The sequence below is a fragment of the Phycodurus eques genome, chromosome 20 (assembly GCF_024500275.1).
Source record: "Phycodurus eques isolate BA_2022a chromosome 20, UOR_Pequ_1.1, whole genome shotgun sequence".
Taxonomy (NCBI): Eukaryota; Metazoa; Chordata; class Actinopteri; order Syngnathiformes; family Syngnathidae; genus Phycodurus; species Phycodurus eques.
Window position 1 is genome coordinate 11959034 of NC_084544.1, and position 22037 is coordinate 11981070.

The 22037-nt window shown below is 41.6% G+C and overlaps 1 protein-coding gene across 1 annotated transcript in view; it reads right to left on the minus strand.

The window, feature by feature from the left end:
- ext1c (exostoses (multiple) 1c) overlaps positions 1 to 18748 on the minus strand; it is a 72459-nt gene extending 53711 nt beyond the window's left edge. The window contains exons 1-2 of the mRNA XM_061665237.1: positions 18601 to 18748; positions 6443 to 7839 (exon numbers count right to left, since the gene is read on the minus strand). Coding sequence (XP_061521221.1) covers positions 6443 to 7395 — 953 coding nt within the window. The 5' untranslated portion in view covers positions 7396 to 7839; positions 18601 to 18748. The remainder of the gene's footprint in view (positions 1 to 6442; positions 7840 to 18600) is intronic.
- Between the last annotated feature and the right edge of the window lie 3289 nt (positions 18749 to 22037).

Consider the following 22037-nt stretch of genomic DNA (forward strand, 5'->3'; position numbering starts at 1 on the left):
AGTATTCCTCCATTAGATTTTGATGAGAATCCACAAATTCATGATGTCAGGGGAAAAAAAAAAAATCAATTAATGAATAGGTAACTTAATCAGCCCCATGCCACTGCATTTTTTGGACGAACTTAAATTTGTTTTTAATTTCACTCTAATTGAATATGTTTAGCATATGATAAATTATATTTAACTTTTTTTAGAATCCTCATAGGTAAAAGAGAAAAAAAAATCAAAATGTTAATAATGCCAGTTGTAGGTGGCACAAGATAAACATTAGTCACAGTCTGCACTCTCCAAGTGCTCTTGCTCTTATTATAGTCATCATTCATTCTGGCTGGTGTCTACATTCTGCCTCAAGCTAACACGAACGCCGCGCTGCTAATGCTCGCCGAACAAGTAAACAAAATTGAAAAAAAAAAATCACCGGACTCACCCCTCATTATTCTCAGGGACTTTAACAAAGCTAAACTCAACCACGAACTCCCTAAATACAAGCAGCACATCGACTGTCCTACCAGGGAAAATACCGTCCTCAAAAAGGCCCAGCAGAGGATGTACTTCCTGCGGCTTCTGAGGAAGCACGGCCTGCCACGGGAGCTGCTGAGACAGTTCTACACAGCAGTCATTGAATCAGTCCTGTGTTCTTCCATCACAGTCTGGTTTGGTGCTGCTACAAAAAGGGAGAAACTCCGACTCCAACAGAGCATCAAAACTGTGAAAGGATTGTCGGTACCCCCCTACCCACCCTTGAGGATTTGCACGCTGCCAGAACTAAGACAAGAGCGTGCAAAATCCTCTCGGACCCTCCACATCCCGGTCACCAGCTCTTCCGGCTCCTTCCCTCAGGTAGGCGCTACCGATCAATGCAAACTAGAACTAGCAGACATTCCAACAGCTTCTTTCTTCTTGCAATCAACTTCTTAAACACCTAACCTACAATTCAATTTCAACATGCTGGGAATATTTTGTCTTGGGTTTGTTGTCACATTTCAGTCAGGCCAATTATACATTACTCGTGCACTCACTGTTGTTGTCTCACCACGCTGCACTATTTGCATATCTGTTGTTGACCAATAATGGCCACTCATGCCAGAGTAGCATCTGCTCCATTTGCACACTGTTTGAGGAGTATCTGCAACATTTGCACAATCAACATTGTTCCAGATTATCGTACTACTCGCTTGAAGTCTCGGCGCCCTTTGCACAATGGTCATTGCACCGGACTATTGCAATATTAGTCATTCGAACTGCTCTAAGTGTTAGAGGACTGCATCTTTTTGCACAATTGTCAAAAAATAAATTAAAAATGTACCGGCATTACCAGATAACTAGCAAACCTTTATTGCTCAGTGACTGTTTTTTTTTTTTTATCAATGTCTTTATGTGTTAAAAGTATGTCAATGTCAACTATGTCAATTGACTGTCTGTTGTTGTACTAGAGCAGGTCCAATTACCGGAGACAAATTCCTTGTGTGTTTTTTAGACATACTTGGCAAATAAAGATGATTCTGATGTCTTTTTAATCTACCTTCTATCACTTGCTCAATCAGTTGTAGGTCCAAACTGAACTCTCACTCTCTCCTTTGGCATCTTCTGAGTATCTCAGTTAACACCCCCAACCCCCTCTTCTGTTATCCCCCACTCCCGCTCATTTGCATTCACTGTACAACGTATGCTTTTCTTCACTTTCTTAGAGAATCCTCCAAAGTGAAGTAAACTAGGCCGTTAGGTTGCAGCGCAGCTTCTCTCGTGCTTCAAGTCCCCCTTCTCCTCCAATTGCTTTTATTAACCACGGTTCTCCATCTTTGTCACCCTTCTGCCCCAACTCATTCTTGCATTCCCTTGAAGAAGAAACCATCAGTTATTTTTCACTTTTTTTGTGATATCTTTATCACATGACATCCTCCCGTTCTTCCCTCCTGTCCTTGATGCCTTAGGTACCACACTGTCCTACCTCTAATTTGTCTCTTTCCTACTACTTGCACTGTTTTCTCTTGGTGGATTTATCTCACCCAACATAATAAAAAAGAGACACAAAAGGAATGAAGACGCTGGTTTCTTTTTCTCATGAGGAGGGCGCATGGGAGATTGTTCAGGTTACAGCCTCTCAACACGCTCTAAACAATCTCCCCCGTCGCTCCTACATTTATTTGAAAATAGGAGGGTTTTACAAGACATAATGTTCTAACCACTAAGAAACAACATAAATCATGGGAAACCTACGGTCGAGGGTCCAAATGGGTCACTCGTTATTGGTTCGCCGATTATCACGTTGTTTTGTTAGCCCCTTTCGCAACAGTATCGTTGGGATTTATCATCGTGTGCCTTTCTCACGGACACAACACAAAACATGGGACCAGACCAACACCTGTCACGTCCCCGACCACATCCGATCACGTCCTTGGTCAAGGCGCCCTTCTATCGGATGATGCTGAGTCATCTTCTTGAAGGAGAGACATCTTTCTTTCTAAAAATTGTCCATAATACTAATGCAAGCTAAGCAAATAAATGATAACTTCTAAAATATATTTAACACTCTACTATCATCCATAATCCATGAACACACGCATGCATGCACGCACACACACATACTTGTCTTGGACACACACTCACATTCCCAATTTCATCCTTTGGTCACAATAAATGGCATTTACAACAATTATATACACCGATTTTTTATGTTTTTATTTTCTATAACTGGGGAGGGGGGTTTCTGGCGGCACGGTCAACGAATGGTTAGAGCGTCTGCCTCACAGTTCTGAGGACCGGGGTTCAAATCTTGGCCCTGCCTGTGTGGAGTTAGCATGTTCTCCCTGTGTCCGTGTGGGTTTTCTCCGGGCACTCCGGTTTCTTCCCACATCCCAAAAACATGCATGGTAGGTTAACTGACAACTCTAAATTGCCCCGTAGGTGTGAATGTGAGTGCGAATGGTTGTTTGTTTCTATGCGCCCTGCGATTGGCGCTTCCTGCCCAATGATAGCTGGGATAGGCTCCAGCACTCCCGCAAACCTTGTGAGGATAAGCGGCTCAGAAAATGGATGGATGGATGGATGGATGGATGGGGGGGGGTGTTTCTTTGAGCCCTAATCCAGCAGCAAGAACCTCTTAGCGTAAGTTAATACACATAAATCACCTTTAACACATTCACTGCCATTTACGGCTTTAGAAGTCAAATATCCATGTTAATTGAGAAGGGTGGCAGTGAATGAGTTACTATAAATGCCATTACTTGCACTTCAGACATTATATTTGTATTGTCATTTGCTAGATTGTTTGTAACCTAGCTGGATTGCATAAAAAATTACCTATTTTGATGAGCACAAAACTTATTGATTAAAATCAATACCCAATCTGATTTTATGAAATTGATTTGTCCATTTCAATCTACATCACCATCTCCCTAGCCTCCACCCCCTTGCTTGTTCCCTTGTCCCTTGGCAACCACTCCCACTTCTCCTTTCCTTGTCCCGGTCCCTCCAGACTAATCTGCCGGCGGAGCAGATGCATGCGCTCATTAACCTGTTACCACCTTCTAAGAGCCTCATTAACTGTGACACATGCAAAGCTCTTGGCAAGAATAGCAGTGATTATACGTATGTGTTTTGTTTGTTCTTTTAGTTTTCGATAGGTAGCTGATCGGTAGAAGAAAGGAGAAATAGCCAATACACTCTTACAGTAATAAAAAGGACATCGTGGTATCCTTAGGGGTACAATGGAATGTCAGTGGCATGGTCCCCTCAAAGGTTAGTGTCGTCATTAAGACTTAAGGCCTCTTTATACTCCCGCGGCCGACAACGCCTGCATTGGATCACGTGACCAACGAATTGCCCCGCGCAACACCTCTGCGTAGCTTGCCGCGTACCCGACAAAAATAGTTGCTGCGCGTCGAACGCCGCGGAGATTATCTCTCGTGATTGGTCCGTTTTAGTCCCATGCTGTGATGACGTACCAGCGTTCCCATTGGTTCTACATACAATCTACATCGCCGCCATCCCGATCGATTTTGAAGCATAATTAAACGTATCATCTGGTCATCTTGGTCGGCATTGTTGTTGCTTTGTTCCTTGTTACTGAAAGGAAAGTAAAAACGGCTACCGGAAATGGCAAAAAAAAAAATGCAGAGGGAACTCCACCCTGTGGTTTCCCATCCAATACCAGCCGTAGCGACACCCCCGACTTGTAGGAGAACTGCAGCGCACTTTTAAAACAGCGCGCATGGGTTGCGCTCGAATATAAAGGCAAACTACGCGTTGGACAGCTGCAGAGACATCAGCGCGGTCACTGTCCGCGCGAGTATAAAGAAGCCTTTAGGAACAAACTGTACACTTTTGGGCCGTGAAGTAAATTAACTGTAAAATGAAGATAAAACAAAGTGCACCTGAGAACCTCACGCTTTCCCTCCCCTTGCAGACATCCCTCCTTCACACTCTTCCTCTCAGTTTCACGAGGATTCAAACAAATGAGTGACAAAAAGAAATTCTCCAGATATTTCTGTATTGCCACATCACGTCCCTCATTCACACATCTACTAAACTTCCACATGAGACAGCCACAACTAACTCCGGTGTTCTTCTATCTGCTCCATCCCAACGCCACTGCAGTGTCTCAATAACGGGCAAGGTGGAATAAATGAGCTCATTCATTGCACTTTAAGCAATTCCATCAGTTTGCTGCCCATCCCCAAAGTAAACAAGTCCTGAAGGAGTGTAGCTGGAGACACCTACTAACTGCCATTCCAGGGTAAATTGTATTCGTACACTCAGTTATACAGCGGCTGAAATAAGTATTTAATGCGTTACCATGTTTTTCATTAAATATATTTCCAAAGGTGCTATTGACATGAACATTTCACCAGATGTTGTGAACAACCCAAGTAATCCATACATACAGTACAGTACAAAGAAAGTAGAACAAATAAGATCAGAAATTAAGTTGTGTGTAATAATGTGAAATGACACAGGGGGGAAAAAAATTATCATAGACCACCAGCCAAACCATCTCAATTGTTTAAAATAATTCAAGAAAATTTCCTATATTTTTAGTTTATGGAAATTCACCATAAATTTGATGGTGAGGTGAGCTTTAAAAGGCACTTCTTTCAAGTCGTTTTCATCAAGCTTATTTAATTCAGATCCTTTTCAATACCGATGATTGATTAGATGCATGTGGCATGTCCTAATCAGACACATTTACTGCTTTCCAGAAAACTGGGAATTCAGACATTTTCAAAACCCTATTTGGGGAAGATCATTGTAACACCCTGCAAAGTCAGGGTTCCCACTTACTTCCTACTCAAAGCAAATCAAAGTACTGACAAGAATTCATCAGACGTTATTAAACCATAGCGCACCCACAGATATGCACCAAAAGATGTTTAAAAAAACAAAACACATCTTTAATATTTGGTAATTTGAGATTAAAATTGAATTTAACACTGACAGTTAGTCATTGAAATTAGGATTAGTTATTTGGTGAAGGTATTTTTCAAATATTAATCTGAAAATAATATTTAAAAATAACTAATTGTTTCAAATGCATAGATTTGGGAGATTTACCACCAACCGCCATCAACTATTTGCAAAAGGCAGCAACACCAATTATGGTTAACCTTTGACCAACACCAGCATAGCGAGGGACATTTAAATGAATCAGTTATAGCCACCATTGCCAATGCAAAACAAACTCTAGTCTAAAGGAATGGTATTATGTCACGTCTTAATTTGTTTTGTCAATTAATAACTTACAATTGTTAAAACACTAGAGTTCCACACACAATGCTATCGCTCAAACTCCTAACAGAGTCACTTCCAACCATCTTCGGGACTCTCGTCATCAGTCTCTGAACAGTAAGGCGCAGACTTTCTAATGAGCAGTGCTGTCAGCACTTGAATTTTATTATTATTATTATTATTTTTAGTTTAGGTTAAGAGAGTAGGCGAGAACAGATGGGATGTCTTAAAGTGTACGATTTTATTAGCAGTCTATCCCCTATATAATTAGCACTCTGTTCAATAATTATATGCGGCAAACATTAGGATATGATCGGAAAAGATTAAAATAAGGCTGTGGAACATATCTGAATTACAGTAGACATAACTAAAATAAATAAGGATGCTAGACATTTGTGTAATGAGCTATGAAAATGTGTGTTTTTAGTGAATATAATAATTTAAATGAAGTATTTAAAAGGAATCAGAATATAAACTTCCTCTTCTGTTTATGAAATTCTTGATCTCAAAAACAGCTATAAAACGTCAGAAAAAGACACACAATAAGCAGTGCAGGCTATAGAATTAAATTGTAGGTTTGTTGTGATGCAAAATCTACCAATAAACATCATGGAAGTTGGGAGTAAGTCAAACAAATAAAACATCAACTGGTTTAGAACAAACAGTTTTTTTCTAGAAAATAACTGCTGAGCAAAGCTACCCTGATCCCTTGTCTTACCTCTCATATTCCAGGTTGTCATGGTCACAACGGGCATCTTTATGCTTTTCCCAGTCCTTCCCGTGACGGCATGTTGTCAGTGACACAATGTCCTTCCCATTGTGGATGTGATGGAGCGCGTTTCGGGTGTCTGAGCCGATGCCTGTGAGATAACGCTTCCCTTTGAACATCAGCAGGTACTTCCTCCGTGGCGGGGTTGTGTTCCTGACCAACCAGCCTCGTTCACCACCTTTCTGCGGGTGCTCCTTTGAAAAGAGCGGGATGGAGATGTCAAAACCCGGCCTGAAATGTTCTGTATTGAGGCTGGCTCTGGCCAAGATGGCCTGACCTATGTTGAAACCTAGGTCCTCTGTGTAGTTGGGCCATGTACCCGAGTAAAGGTTGAAGATCAGGTGATTGCGCCCATCATTCCAAAGAGGGTAACCCCGAATACGTTCATCCACATTGGGCACAAACTGTCCTGATAGCTGGTCTCTGTCCAGGGTGTCTATCCCAAGCACAAACAAACACGCTTCACGCGGATCTGATGTGTAGTATCGTGACTCAGCTATAGATGTCAAGATCTTTTTGTAGCTTTCGGAGACATGATCGTTTTTCTCCGAGGGATATACATACACCCTGAACCCTTCTCTTCCTCTATGCCGACACCGCGAAAAGTCAAAACAAGTCTCCATGCGGCAGTGGCTGTCCTTATAAATAACAGACCAGGCTTGTCGGCGCTGGCGGGGCGATTCAGACGTCCCGGGGTCTGTCTGGAGCTCATTCAGGTGCGCATAGCAGGGCAGGAAGGCCCGGTCGGTCCAGTTGGGCCAGGGTCGCACTACCTCACCCTGCTGGCCTGTCAGCATGCGGAGCAGACGTACAGGTAGGTGGACTCCCCTACCGAAGTAAAAGAGAACCAGCCAGCAGAACATACACAAGCCCAGCAGAACATATTTCTTACGCGCCTGCATGAGGGCCTGCCGCGGTCTTTTTTTTCCTCTGGTCTGTTGCTCACTTGTCCTCGTTTTTTCTTCTCCTTTACCCCTCAGCTTCGAAGCCTCACAGGGGCACGAGCCGGCCTAGTGACTTCTAACAAGGAGCTTCTAAAGGGGGGCAATGTGTTAAGAGGGACATCACTGCCTCCTTCAAGTGTGGCCCAGTCCCCTTTGCCATTTAGGATGACACAGTCCAAGTTACTGTCTCCCCTCAAACAGTATCTGAATGTCTTTCCCATTTGTTGTCAACCCTCAGATGCCAGTGTTCACCCGTCTCGGTTGTGGAATGCGTTGCTTCTGCTGTGTTTCTTCCCCGGCGCAGCCTGCTCGACAGTAATGAAGGGCGACTTCTTCGCTCTCGCCGGCCAAGCTTGCTGCTGCCTCATGATGCCTGGCGCAATTGCTGTCGGCAGGCCCCTCCTATGGAGAAGCAAACAAACAAGAATACAGATCAGTACTCAGCAAGTCACCACTCCTCAACCATACAGAGACCTTTTCATTTGTGTAACAGAAACTCACATTAAGTTTAATGAAACCAAATGGCAGTCACTCAGGAGAACATTGAGACTTTGTCCACCAGACATTTAGAATTTGTCCACATGAACATATTTTTTCTTTTGATTTTAATTTAAATGTGTTTTTCCCCAGTAGCACGGTGAACGTGTGGTCAACACATCTGCCTCACAGTTCTGAGGATCAGGTTTCGAACATTAGCTCGAGCCTACCTGTGTTGGAGTTTGCATGTTATCCGTGTGTAAGTGTGTTTTTTCTTTGGGTACTTATTCCCCACATTCCCGAAGTATGTTAGATGAATTGAAGATTTGAAATTGTCCATAGGTGTGAATGTGAGTGTTAACGCTTGTTCTTCTATTTGCCCTGCGATTGGCTGGCAACTAATCCAGGGTGTACCCAGTCTCTCGTCCAAAGTCAAGGTTAGGCTCAGCTCATCCGTGACCCAAATGATGACAAACTAGGCTTTACACGATCAGGGTTTTTGGGGCCGATCACCGATCAGAGAGTTTAAAAAAAAAAAAACGACAACAGATTTTATATATATATATATATATATATATATATATATATAAACATTGAAATTAATTATGAATTATGAATGAAATCTTCAATAAAACACTGATGTAAATACCATTATAGTATGTTTCAGAAATGACTAAAGATGCAGTCAGGATCTCTTCCATTTGTGTTTTACCTGATAAAAATGTTCCCATTTGTGCTTAGAAATGTGGCGTTAATTACTAAGCTCCATGACACAGACTGGAGTTGAGGTGGAGTGGGGAAAAAAGGTGTTTAGCATCTTAAATGAAAGTATGGGAGAGAAGAAGGAAAACTCTATTACCATCCCCCTTTATGTTAAATTTTTAACGGTTAACATTTTTGTCTATGCCTTGTACTCTAAATGTACAGTACATGTTCATTTTGCGTGTGTGTGTCTGTGTGTGTTTTGGGGAGCTCACAGTAGTGGATAGTGTTCCTCCTGCCAGCTTCCACACAAAGGCAGCTTTCAGGACTCACCTGCCCACGTCCTCTACCACTCATTCACATTCCTTATTACTCCAGCCAAGAAGTGATGGCGGCCACACCGTGCGAGCAACTAGGATAAATCATACCTTGTCTGATATGAATGAAGCAGCTATTGCCAACAACGGCTGTGAATACTCTCGAAAACAAAATGATAAATTATACTTTGCATCAAAAAGGACAAGGATAAAATGTGACATAAGCTTATCCACGCATTTGCTTCTATATGTGACTTTTGATATCTATTGCTCGGAGCTAGATGGATGGGCCTATCAACATGACAGTTTTGATACTTTGATGCTTTTGGTGGTTTAAATTAGTATCAATACCTTACTAAAGTCCTGAAAGTATCTTGAAAGCTGAACGCTTGGGTAAACGGCGAAGCCTCATAGCAGGAGACCAGGACAAAGTACCCAGAGGAAATTTAAACATCTACAATTTCTTTAAGACCTACCAAAGATGACATTTAGGCTTCATTCATGTTTCCATATATCATGTGTATAAATAAAAGACAAAGATGTATTTAACATTTGTCTGAATAGTGGATACTGCCCATGTCACATGTCCAGTGCAACGTGAAAACCGAGAAAGGTAAAAATGAAAGCTTGACTGTTGTTTTTTTTTTTTTTTAAATACAATTCATGGTGGGGCGGCACGGTGGACGACTGGTTAGAGCGTCAGCCTCACAGTTCTGAGGACCCGGGTTCAATCCCCGGCCCCGCCTGTGTGGAGTTTGCATGTTCTCCCCGTGCCTGCGTGGGTTTTCTCCGGGCACTCCGGTTTCCTCCCACATCCCAAAAACATGCCTTAATTGGGGACTCTAAATTGCCCGTAGGTATTGGCTGGCAACCAGTTCAGGGTTCCCAGCCAACCCCGCCTCCTGCCCGATGACAGCTGGGATAGGGTCCAGCACGCCCGCGACCCCAGTGAGGAGAAGCGGCTCAGAAAATGGATGGATGGATGAATTCATGGTGTCACTGTCATAAAAAAATGATCAGTATTGATTTCAATGTTTGGCATGACCCATCCCTATTCAAATGTGTCCTTTGAATGGTGTACAGTATACTATATATACGTATATTTATGCATTCATTCATTTAATGAAGGAATAAGAATGGTAGGTATATTATACAGTACACACTGTATCCAAACCACCATATTCTCTGATCTTTCAAACTCAGGGCTTTGGCATAGTTGTCATTCCTGATATATTTTCAACTGCTGCTGTTCCATATTTGTTGGAGCATATAAACAAGTCAAACGAATCACAGTGTTTAGCTCCTTTGAAGTTGAAGTGGACGTGGCGCTCAATTCGGCACACAAGTTAGTATGGAAATACATTAATTCCTAAGAAGTGTATTTCTGTGCGAACATGCATGCACCACACACTTCCATCCAAACACACGACAGTGCAAGGTTGTTGTTGTTTTTTTAATTTCAAGTGCATTTCTTTTCAATCAGCAAACAGTTGCAAAAATAGACATGGGATACCATAACATAGTTATCAATAATTCACAACTAACAACTAAAATGTGATGGCGGATATACAGGTGATCATAAAACAATGTAAAAATCCATTCTCAATCAAGCCACTGGAAGTCCAAAAGTACGTGCTTCTTAAAAATGCAGCAATGACGAAGAAGTGAAAATGCCTTAGTGTGAGTACCTTGGGGTTGCAAATTAGCAAGGACAGATGCACTTATGGATGCCCTCAAGTATCTGGCTCTAAGTAGCGGCAGAGGTCTGCGGGTCACACATCAATCACGGACCATTACGGTGGTGACAAGCACTGGAGGACGAGCCACAAGGCTCAATAAATTGCGTGGAGCCGTGAAGGTGGGAAGAAGGAGTTCAAGGTGAGGTGAGCGTTGGGGAGAAATTGTACATTTTCTCATACAGAGAATTCCACTAAGTCATTTAAATTATTCATATGTAATATGTATTCCTGAATGACATTGTAAAGCATTGCTCTTTCTCGTCAATGTGATATGGGTGGAGAATGGTGCCAATGCCGTTCATGATGAATATTTCACAGGTGGAGGCTGAATCCAATCTCTCCCCTTTATCTCACCCTTCAGGTCTTACTCTCTTTTCATGTTTGTTTGGTGTTCACATGTTTTCTGTAGGTGTCGGATATAGATTAGCACATTCCTCCGCCAAAGCCAATCGTAAATGGGATCAGCATCAAATTGTACCGCTTCATACACGATATACCGACCATTATTAACTGAAATAAGGAAAAGGTGATCGATACTGTAGCTACTGTAGACAGACAGACAGACAGACAGATAGACAGATAGATAGATAGATTGATTTAGTATTCGCTCACCTGCCTTGACTCACATACGATTTGGAGTGACATTCCCTTCTTAATCAATAGAGTTTAATACGACGTCGGTCCACCCTTTACCACGACAACAGCTTCAATTCTTCTGAAAAGGCTTTCCACAAGGTTTAGGAGTGTGTGTAGGGGATTTATGACCACTCTTCAAGAAGCGTATTTGTGAGGTCACACGGATGCTGGACGAGAAGGCCTGGCTCTCAGTCTGTACTCAAATTCATACAAAAGGTGTTTTATTCCCATGCAGAACATAAGCAAGAGACGAGAAGTGGAATGGCCTCGCGCTCTAGCTACACGCATAGTTTTCAAACAAATACAGTCCTTACGAGCTTCTCATGGCTACCCAAATGTTTAAAAAAAATAATAACCATTACTAAACCACTAAAAATATATTATAACAGTTCAAATGCAACTTCCAGCTGCATTTAAACAGCCACTGGCAGGCTCTTCATATAAAGTTTAAACTTTTTTTCTTTTTTTAAACGCCATTAGTAGTGTTTTTATAGCATAATTCATACTGGTTCATTTCCTAAAGAGAAAACTAACTACTGACGTTGCACTTTCCTAAAATGAAAAGATTTAAGATGTTTCATTTTAAATTTCATTAAATCAGTTCAGTTTACACAAAACCAGATTACTTGGCATTTTGTTTGATTGTAACCAATGTCAACCGAACATTTAACTTCAAACGAAGAAAAAAAGGTTTTTAGCCCCCTGAGGGCTACCATAACAACGATGAGGCCCGTGTTGAAAGCAGGTTTGACACCCCTGCCTCAGAGACTCCATCTGAGTGATGGAAACCTACCGTAGCGGTCCTAAATCTTGGGTCGTTACACCTAAAAACAGCATGACTCATACCATTGTCAAATAGCAGCAGGCGTTTAGGTGACTCTGCGTTGGCTGAATGTGTGCCCAAACTCAATTTAAACACACATCTGGCACTGTGTTTTTATTGGCTAAGATCTGCCGATGTATTACTTCGGCGAAATGAGGTGTACTGAAGAAAAACACAAATTTTGTGGCTCGGCTCGGCTAAAATTAAACGCTATGATTAAAGGCCTCAAATGTGACAGTAGTGCAGGGAACTAAAGGGCAACTGGACTGAGTAGAGTAATTGCAGAGGTGCCCAAATTGGTAGCCTATGTAAATACTGCACAGAATCTGTCACAAGTAAGATCAAAAGTATTCACGCAGATTGCTGAGTTGCACGATGTTCCAGAGAAAGTTTCTTTTTATGGGGCTGGGTTTCGAAGCAAAGACCAAACCACCTGCTTTGGTTAAAGACATTTAATAAAGGTCAACAATTGGAGTATTTCATACTGTGTTCTAGTTTGTGTTTGTTCTTTACCCTGCGAGATACCCCGTTTCCACCCACACGTGTCAAATAATGATAATAAACACGGCCAATTGGCTACAAAAGTAATTAATTGCTGATTCTTTCAAGACATATTTTCACCAATAGAAGGAAACAGCACACCTCTCAAGAGCTTAATATACTGTACACTGTATGGAACAAGTAACAGCCCTTTCATTATCAGTTTGACTTTTTTGCTTTTTGGAATCAGATTTGGCTCAATTCCAAAGTCTTGTAGAAAGTCAAGACGAGGCAAAGCTGTGAAGCTATACAATTTTCACAAAGTCCATATACTCTTCCATTTTGACTTCCTGTATGTACTAACTTATATTTCCATACCTGCTCCATGTAGGCATAGGCCTGAGTGGCTCTGAAAAATGGATATGACGTTAACAGGATGCCCCCCTTCAATATAACTGTTTTCCCAATTGTGCTCATCCTAATTACAAGCTGAGGTTGACGAATTAAGACTGAACAATATGCTACACTTCAACGCCACAGGGGCTAATTAAAACATCGTACAAGACGAGCACAAACGATCTTAAGCGTGGCTCTGCCACCTCAATGAAATTGTCCATGCTGTTAACACACCGGATAAAACAGCACTGCAGCAACTGTGCAGCGAGCTGTATCGCAGAGGACCAGGATTTGTCCTGACAATCAGCTCTGAGCATACACCAAACATAAAAGCCGAGAAAAGACACAGTGCCCAAATGTCAACAAACACAACAGCTCCAAGAAGAGCTCATCAAACATGCAGCTCATCTTATCTGTGCAGCCGTGGCACATAACCTTAATTACATCGACCTACAAACAATCGCACCTACACATCAGTAGAGTCAAGTCGCTGTGATAATAAGAAAATAAATAGAGATTCGATGAGTTGTTCACAAATATCGTGGATGGAAAATGATTACAAAATAAAATAAAATCAAGGACGACACACAAGACAAAATAATCCATCCATCCATTTTCTGAGCCGCTTCTCCTCACTTGGGTCGCGGGCCGTGCTGGAGCCTATCCCAGCTGTCATCGGGCAGGAGGCGGGGTACACCCTTGAACTGGTTGCCAGCCAATCGCAGGGCACATAGAAACAAACAACCATTCACACTCACAGTCATGCCTACGGGCAATTTAGAGTCTCCAATTAATGCATGTTTTTGGGATGTGGGAGGAAACCGGAGTGCCCGGAGAAAACCCACGCAGGCACGGGGAGAACATGCAAACTCCACACAGGCGGGGCGGGGATTGAACCCGGGTCCTCAGAACTGTGAGGCTGACGCTCTAACCAGTCGGTCACCGTGCCGCCAGACAAAATAATATTAGACGCAATTGATAGAGAATATTTTCATTTTCTGATGATAAGAAATATCACATTCCCTGGATGCCTCATGGGGTAATATTACATTTGACATCCAGAATAAAGAGTGTAAACAAAAAATTGCCTACACAAAAATGGTTCAGTTTCCATTGACTTAGTCAGAAAGGTATTTTGTCACCTAATTTATTTGTCATCATCATTGTCACCTCTTCAATAGTGAATAATATTATTTTTTAACAGCCAAAATCTTCAACACAGCTCTTGTATTTCGTCTCATTAGAAAGTGAAGGCGTACTTACTGTTGCAGCCAGTGAGGGGATTATAATATTCTTAAAGCCTTCACTTTCCACCTTAAAAGGACCTATTGCGTCCAGATGGCCTATATTTCATTAAGTTCTCTTTATGTATTTTTTGCTCAAGAAAATGAAACTTTTTTTTTTTTTCTCCCAATAGTAATCCGTTTTGGAGCAAGCGGTAAATAACTAACTGCCCGAGGACCGCCCCTTTTGCTTTATCAAAATCGATAAGCCACCATATCTTATATACTGTATTATCAAATAAAGTGGCAGTATTTACTCATATTTTATATATCATCGCTCTCTTGCAGAATCCATCCACCTCCAAAATGACAACTTCTCAGGAAAATAATAATATCTAGCTTGAGTCTCAAACACCGCTTTGTTGAAGTTGGTATTAGAGGTTCTGGACACAAAGTTAGAGAGAGCAGACTTCGATGGTTTAGACACATCCAGAGGAGACGAATGAGTATATTGATAGAAGGATGGAGCTGCCAGGCAAGAGAGCTAGAGGACCACCAAAGATAGGGTTGATGGATGTAGTGAGGGAAGACATGAGGGCAGTTGGTGCTAGAGAGGAGGATGCAGGAGATAGGCTTACATGGAAAATGATGACACACTGTGGCGACCCCTAACGAGACAAGCCGAAAGGAAAAGAAGATTGCTGTCATATAACATGACACACTCACTTCAACACAACAGCACTCAAAATTATGTTCAATCACTAATTTAATATGCTCAAAAATCACAAATGTATTCCGCTGTCATTGATTTAAATTGTACGAACACAGCGACAGCACCAGACAGCACATCACCAACCATACAAAACTGCTTTAACTGAGCAAAAGCAGATCTTTCCAAATTCTTTTTCAAAGGTCTTAGAGCCATGAGGAATGAAATCAATACAAGTTGATTAAGCCTGTGTGTTTGAGAGAAATTAATTTGCCCGCACTTACCTAAATGGCTAATGCGGCTTCCTTTTGCAACGAAGCATTAGAGCGATCGATTGGAACAAAACAACCCTACTAAAATGTATTTAACCTCACTATTTTCACTCATTGTCTAAAAAAACATCCAGACCTTCAATATAGACGACAATTACGTTGCACGGCTTCCACAGAATGAGGAAATAGGTGGAGTTTTGCAACACATCTCAGACATTTCGAGCATTCAAGAGTATTTATAGATTTGTTCAACCCTATTTTCACCACTTTAAATGAGTTAAAGGGGCCATATTTTAACAAATCAACTTTTTCTAATATTGGTATGTAATGTTGGCTCTATGGTGCCTCAGTAATAAATTAAAATTGTCCACGCATTACTGAGTTGCAGACGCTTTTCTGTTGAGAGGATTGAAATCAGGTCATTCGAATTTCTCAGGCTTATCTACGCCACTAACGAAGATCTCCGCCTACCTCTCCGCTCCCAAGCCAGGGCTGTCAACATAAAGACGCGTGCTCTCACAAGTGGGTCTCCTCCATAGAGGCAACCAATCAGAGGAAAGGGGGCGGTCTTACCCAAATATGGACAAAGCGGATACAAAACTGGGTCAAACAGAAGTAGCTGTCAGAGGGGCCTTTTCTGGACACTCGCATGACAAAACCAAGGTTCTTTTTTAAATGAAATACTAATACTAATACTAAGTCCATGTTAGGGAGTTGCTCTGTGGAGGTCAAGATAGCCAAAATATGGGACCTTTAATATTGCGTTAAAATAACACACAAAGTGGGGACAAACCAATAGTACCAATTTGTGAAGTCATCAAGGACACAAACGATTATAAGAAAATGTGTTTGTCATTCTGTTGCTGACGTCAGCAGGTCAGTTTTTTTAACTTAAATGTGGGAGGGCCAAAATCTGGCAGAAAATCAAACATGTCATCAGAAAATAAGCCTAAAATTACTACTGAGTCTATGTTGGGGGAATATTTTGTGCAGACATCGTCCAGAACAATGGAAGAACTAAGTGCCAATATTAACAGTATTAAATAGGTCCTTTAAGACCTTAAACATAGGAAGGATCAAAATCACACAAATGAGCCACTAAGGCTTAAAGCTATAGAAGGATTCATTTTCGCTGTGTAAATAGCAAGTGTCAGTCTATATTAGGGAACACTTGGCCAGGATAAGAGCCTCTTCGTTCCACAAGGGAAGGGGTGTTACCAAACAATATATGAACGTAAAATTCCCATTAAGATGAGGAGCTGTCGTAGCCAAAGAGACATCTCATCAATCAGAGGGAGTCTGTGCACGGCTGGCTGTCAAGATCCGCCTTCCCGTGAGAGCCCTTCCACTGCATCCGAGATAATGACAACACTTGATTCCAGGAAAGTCTTTTCTCATCAAAAACACACAACGAGTGAATTGTAATTCGTTGCCAAATATAATTAGGGCATATTGTATGTTGCTTTGAGATTCACAGTGAACGAAAAGCGGGTATTTTATGCTCCCTCTAACATACTATCTTTGCTTTAAGATAGTTTTTGTTGATCCAATGTAAAAACGATGCCTTTACAAAGACGACAACAACGGATATCAGCAAGTATTAGAGGTGTATCTAATTATAACTCCACAAGAGGGACAGAACCCCTTAAAGTATGCCTGAGTGCAAATCTACATTACTAGAAAGCATAGGTTCAGAAATAAATAACCACAAATAGATAACCACACTGTGACACCTGGCACCATCACCATTCCAATGCAGACTCTAGTTTCATCTACCCTTACCTTTTGACACAAAATTTCCGATATTTGTCAAAATTAAGGGAGTCAATACCATCTTTGACCATTGTTAAGAACACAAAATGCTAAACATAAAAATCTGGACACCACATTTAATACATGCCCCATAAAAGGTTTATTCTGTGCTATAATTGTCAACAGATGCCGCGAGATAGTGGCAATGGATCACTTTTGTCTAAAGTTCAGCATCAAGATGGCGGCAAAGCAATATTTTTTTATTGCTGTGGCCTGAGTACTAAAACAGCAATTAGGTGAGTTTTCAGCAAGTAACGGAGGATAGGTTCCAAATAAAAACTGGGAATTCTGAACCGTGAGTATGTGGGGCTTCACGGTCATCTATTATGAATTAGATATTATTATTGATATGCATTATATCAGAATATATTTAATCAAAGTCATGTTAATATCAATCCACCCATTTTCTACACCACATATCCTCATTAGGCTTGCGGGTGTGCTGGAGCCTCTCCCAGATGACTTCGGGCGAGAGACGGGTGAAACCCTGGATTGGAACCCAGACCATTGCAGGGCACATATTGAGAAACATGAACAAACAATCCTTCATACTCACATTCACACCAAGGGCCAATTTAGAGTCTTCGATTAACCTAACGTGCATGGGAGGAAACCGGAGCACCCGGAGAAAACCCACGCAAGCACGGGGAGAACATGCAAACCCTACACAGCAAGGCAGGATCCCGGATTTGAACCCATGACCTCTGAACTGCGAGGGAAGAATTTCTCCATCCTTCCATTTTCTTTCTTTTTTTTTTCCCGGGTCATAGAGGCGGACGACACACTGTACCGATCCCAGGGAACAAGGAGATCATATTTTTTGAAATATATATCTTGTACGTATTCCCTGCGTTATTTGAGTTTTTATTATACAGTGAGTGAGTCATCAGTCGTTAGAGGAGATCCATCTGGTGCCGAGTGTCAACAGTCAATATGGGCATGGTACTGCGAACAGCGCTACGTTTAAAACCTGTGACACCCTACTTGAGATCAGGTGGCAGTAGCAGCAGGTCCATGTTGGACGAGCGCGCTAACCGGTCTGTAGCTGCATCTCTATATGCTCCAAACATCAACTCCCCGTCTTCCCTGCCTTCACCTCCCAACTCGAGTATTATGATTGCGGCCAAAAATGCTTGCACTGTGCAAACATAAGCTACATGCTCCCACAGATCCCACATTCACCTTCTTCCATTTCCAGCATCTCGGAGCACACATCACCCTGCTGCTCCACTTTCACGCGTGAATAAAAAGCAAGGTGTTGTCCTGGAGTTGAAATGGAAGTCGACGTCATATTTGACGAGTGCATAGTAATATTCCGGGATGCATCTGCAAACAATACATTGTTTGGATAGCTGATAAGGCTGGAGAATACACTTTGCAAATAAATGCCCATTGCAGTGCGTTGGCAGTGTGGTAGAGGAATGCAAATCAGCTTAAACCCGAAAAGATGTCAAACTTACTGTGATGTAAAATCATTTCAACAGTGTGCAATCACATCGAGGTGCATATGAACAGCAGCCAAACATCCACACACGGGGAACAGAAATCACACACGAGATACCACTTCCTCCACTTACCGGGTAGCGAACCGAGCTCTAGTGGGTCATTTTCCCTTCGGACGTCACGTCCGAACATTGGACAAAGAATTCAGCATACGAACGCGGGTCCCTTCGTCGGGACACGATTGGTGAAGATGAGCTTTAAAATGATCCATTTTCCACATCCACGAACGGTAGCCGTTCGCGACCCGCCCCCGGGCGCCTGTGATTGGTCCAGACGCCCCTCCGACGTCTTGACTCGACGGCAAAAAAAAACAAAACAAAAAAACAATAATAATTACACAAAAAAATTCAAAACACGCACGAACACCTCTGGATGTGACCCGGAGCTGTGGGCTCTGACCCAATTCATTATACATGTCTATCGCGGCAGTAGCACGCCACGCGACTCTGTATAAATAAATACATTCATAATCACAAAAGGATGTTATTTTTCATTGAAACATTTATTTAACATGACTTTGACCCGTTTTGACGTCTGATATTCTGCGACAAATGACTACTAAAATGGATTTTAGATTTACCAGTGTGTGGTACTGTATGATGGTATCAAGACAATGTTGGCAAAGGTGGGAATCTTGCAATTGTACATGCCATGAATGTGAACATTTCTTTTTTTATGCGACAGCAACAGTGGTTTATTCAAAAACGAGCTTTAAACAGATCCAAGAACTGTGTGTTTCCACCACATTTCCACAGGTTCCCATACATACAGGCACCTGTTTGATCTTTTTTTTCCCACTGTGAAATCTCCAAATAGTGACAGTAAAACAGCATGAGAATTTGGATTCATAGGAACAGAAGTCATAAAAAGGTCAGAGGGTGCCTTGACACAGGCGCAAGATCTCTACCTGCAATGTAACAAATAAAACATTTGAAATAAAAACGTTGTTTTCTCTGAAACATTGATTGAAGGATAAATCATTCATTTAATATTATTATCAGACAGGCTATGTATATATTTATAAAATGATCAGCACAGTAGTGCCCCCTCAATCGCTGGGGTTACTTTCCAGATCGATGTTTTTGACCTTTTTTTTCCCCCAAAGGTCTTTAAACGCTTTTAAAACAATACAAACACCCTTCCATCCATCCATTCTCTGAGCCGCTCATCCTCACTAAAAAAAAAATCTGGGATCAAGCGGGAACCGTGATAGAGCGGGGGATTTCTGTCATTCATAATTTGGACTATATTCTTGGCCATGGTCAAAATGGATAAAACTACTGTGCTTGAAAAATTAATAGTATGTAAGGGTTATAAAGTACTGTATTTGAATGATTATGAAAAGCTGTTTGAGCATTTATTTGATATCTTGGCTACTATGTTCTTTGTCCTCATACAATTCACAAGTTCTGTTTTCGCCCTACTGCTTTCCACTTCTTGATGACATTTTTGCACACTAGTAGAACAACTTTCACACGATAGCAGGACAACCACGTCACTCGTGAGGGAAATCTGAGGACTAGCTGACATTTCATAATGTCACTAGTATGCTAAAGTTGTCCTGCTCGTGAGGGAAAAGGGCATACGACAAATAGAGCAACCATAACCTTAATATCAAACAACAAAGAAACACTCAGATGCCTTGCCATAAGGCTTTTTATTTAGTTGCATGAGAGGGGCTTATTATTCATTAACTTTAGATTAGCAGATGTATCTATTATATGTGTTCGAGCCATGTGTTAAATCAGTTACTTTTTTTAAAAGTGTATAACGATTTTAAACATTGAAGAATTGTTGTTTCCAGGTGCTAGTAATATTTATATCCAGGTGGTAGTAATATTTACATTGATAAAGTGTGATTTTCATTTTCAAGAATCTAGCTCCCCCCTGCGTTTAAAATGTGTAATCTGCATTTTAAATTGTTTCCTTCCCTTTGCTTTCACTTTGTCTTATTTTGGATACGCAGGAAATTGAGAAACGAGATTAATCTGCGAGGATTAGTGACAATTGAAAGGTTATTGTGAGTTCAAAACGAAGGCTTCACACGTAAATAGTTTATTACGAGAGAATCATGCGACACATCAGCGCGTCCGCCATATTAGATGTGGCAGAGCTGCCTCCTAAACCAATGCAAGTAGATGGATTGATTTTCATAAAGCACCTTTGAACGAAGTGCTTTCAGTTAAAGAAACTCCTTCACCCATTCACATATGCACAATTATAAAAAATAATAATATAATATAGTCTGGAAAAATAAATAAATAAATAGCCTTAAATGGAAACGGGCTGGCCACGTTGCCCGACGAGCTGACAAAAAGGTGGACCACAGAAACTATCAATTGGATACCACTGGACACAAAACGGCCACAGCGAAGACCCAAAGGTAGATGGATAGATGAAATTATTGAACACACCGGAATACATTGACACCAAATTGCAAACTGCCGTAGTAGTATATATGCAGAAGAGGCCTTCATCCTGCAGTGGGTAGAAAATGTGTTTGGCCTCACATAGGTGAGGCAGATGTGATCACATTTGGCCTCACATCGGTGAGGCCAAATTTGAGGACCTGGGTTCAAATTTGGCCTCGCATGATATTCCCACCCTGCTGCCTCTACAGTATTTTTCACGTTGAGTGATAAATCTTTGTCACCAATCTTAAAATACGTCTTTAGGGATTATTGCTGTGCATCAACATTTCCCTAACCTTAGATCGTGGCAATTTTGGCCTATAATTAGATCAGGCACAAGCAGTGCCTGAAACACAACAATCTATCAATATTTCCTGGTGTGATACAATTAATTCCTCTCTGACAGTGTGATATTTTAGGAATGTGCAGGTGTATCAAATGTTGTGGCTAGTGAGTGTGTATATCCATCCATCCATTTTCTGAGCCGCTTCTCCTCAGTAGGGTCGCGGGCGTGCTGGAGCCTATCCCAGCTGTCATCGGGCAGGAGGCGGGGTACACCCTGAGCTGGTTGCCAGCCAATCGCAGGGCACATACAAACAAACAACCATTCGCACTCACAGTCACGCCTACGGGCAATTTAGAGTCTCCAATTAATGCATGTTTTTGGGATGTGGAAGGAAACCGGAGTGCCCGGAGAAAACCCACGCAGGCACGGGGACAACATGCAAACTCCACACAGTCGGGCCCGGGGATTGAACCCGGGTCCTCAGAACTGTGAGGCTGACGCTCTAACCAGTCGCTCAACGTGCCGCCAATATAATGAAATGTGGCACAAAAAAAGCTACTTAACATTGATGTGTCCTATTCTCACTAAACAATTCCACAGATACTCTTCTGCAATCATTCCTTTGATGGCCAATGACTGCAAATACCTTTTGGACACATTACTGTATAGTCCTGGAATTTATGAAGGTAACTGCTTTTTACATTTTTTTTTTATTTTCTTCTACATGATTGATAGTGATATACACACAGCAGTGCACAATGAAACAATAACATTCCGTACTGTCAGCTCTGCTAAAACCAGTAGACCTTTGGTA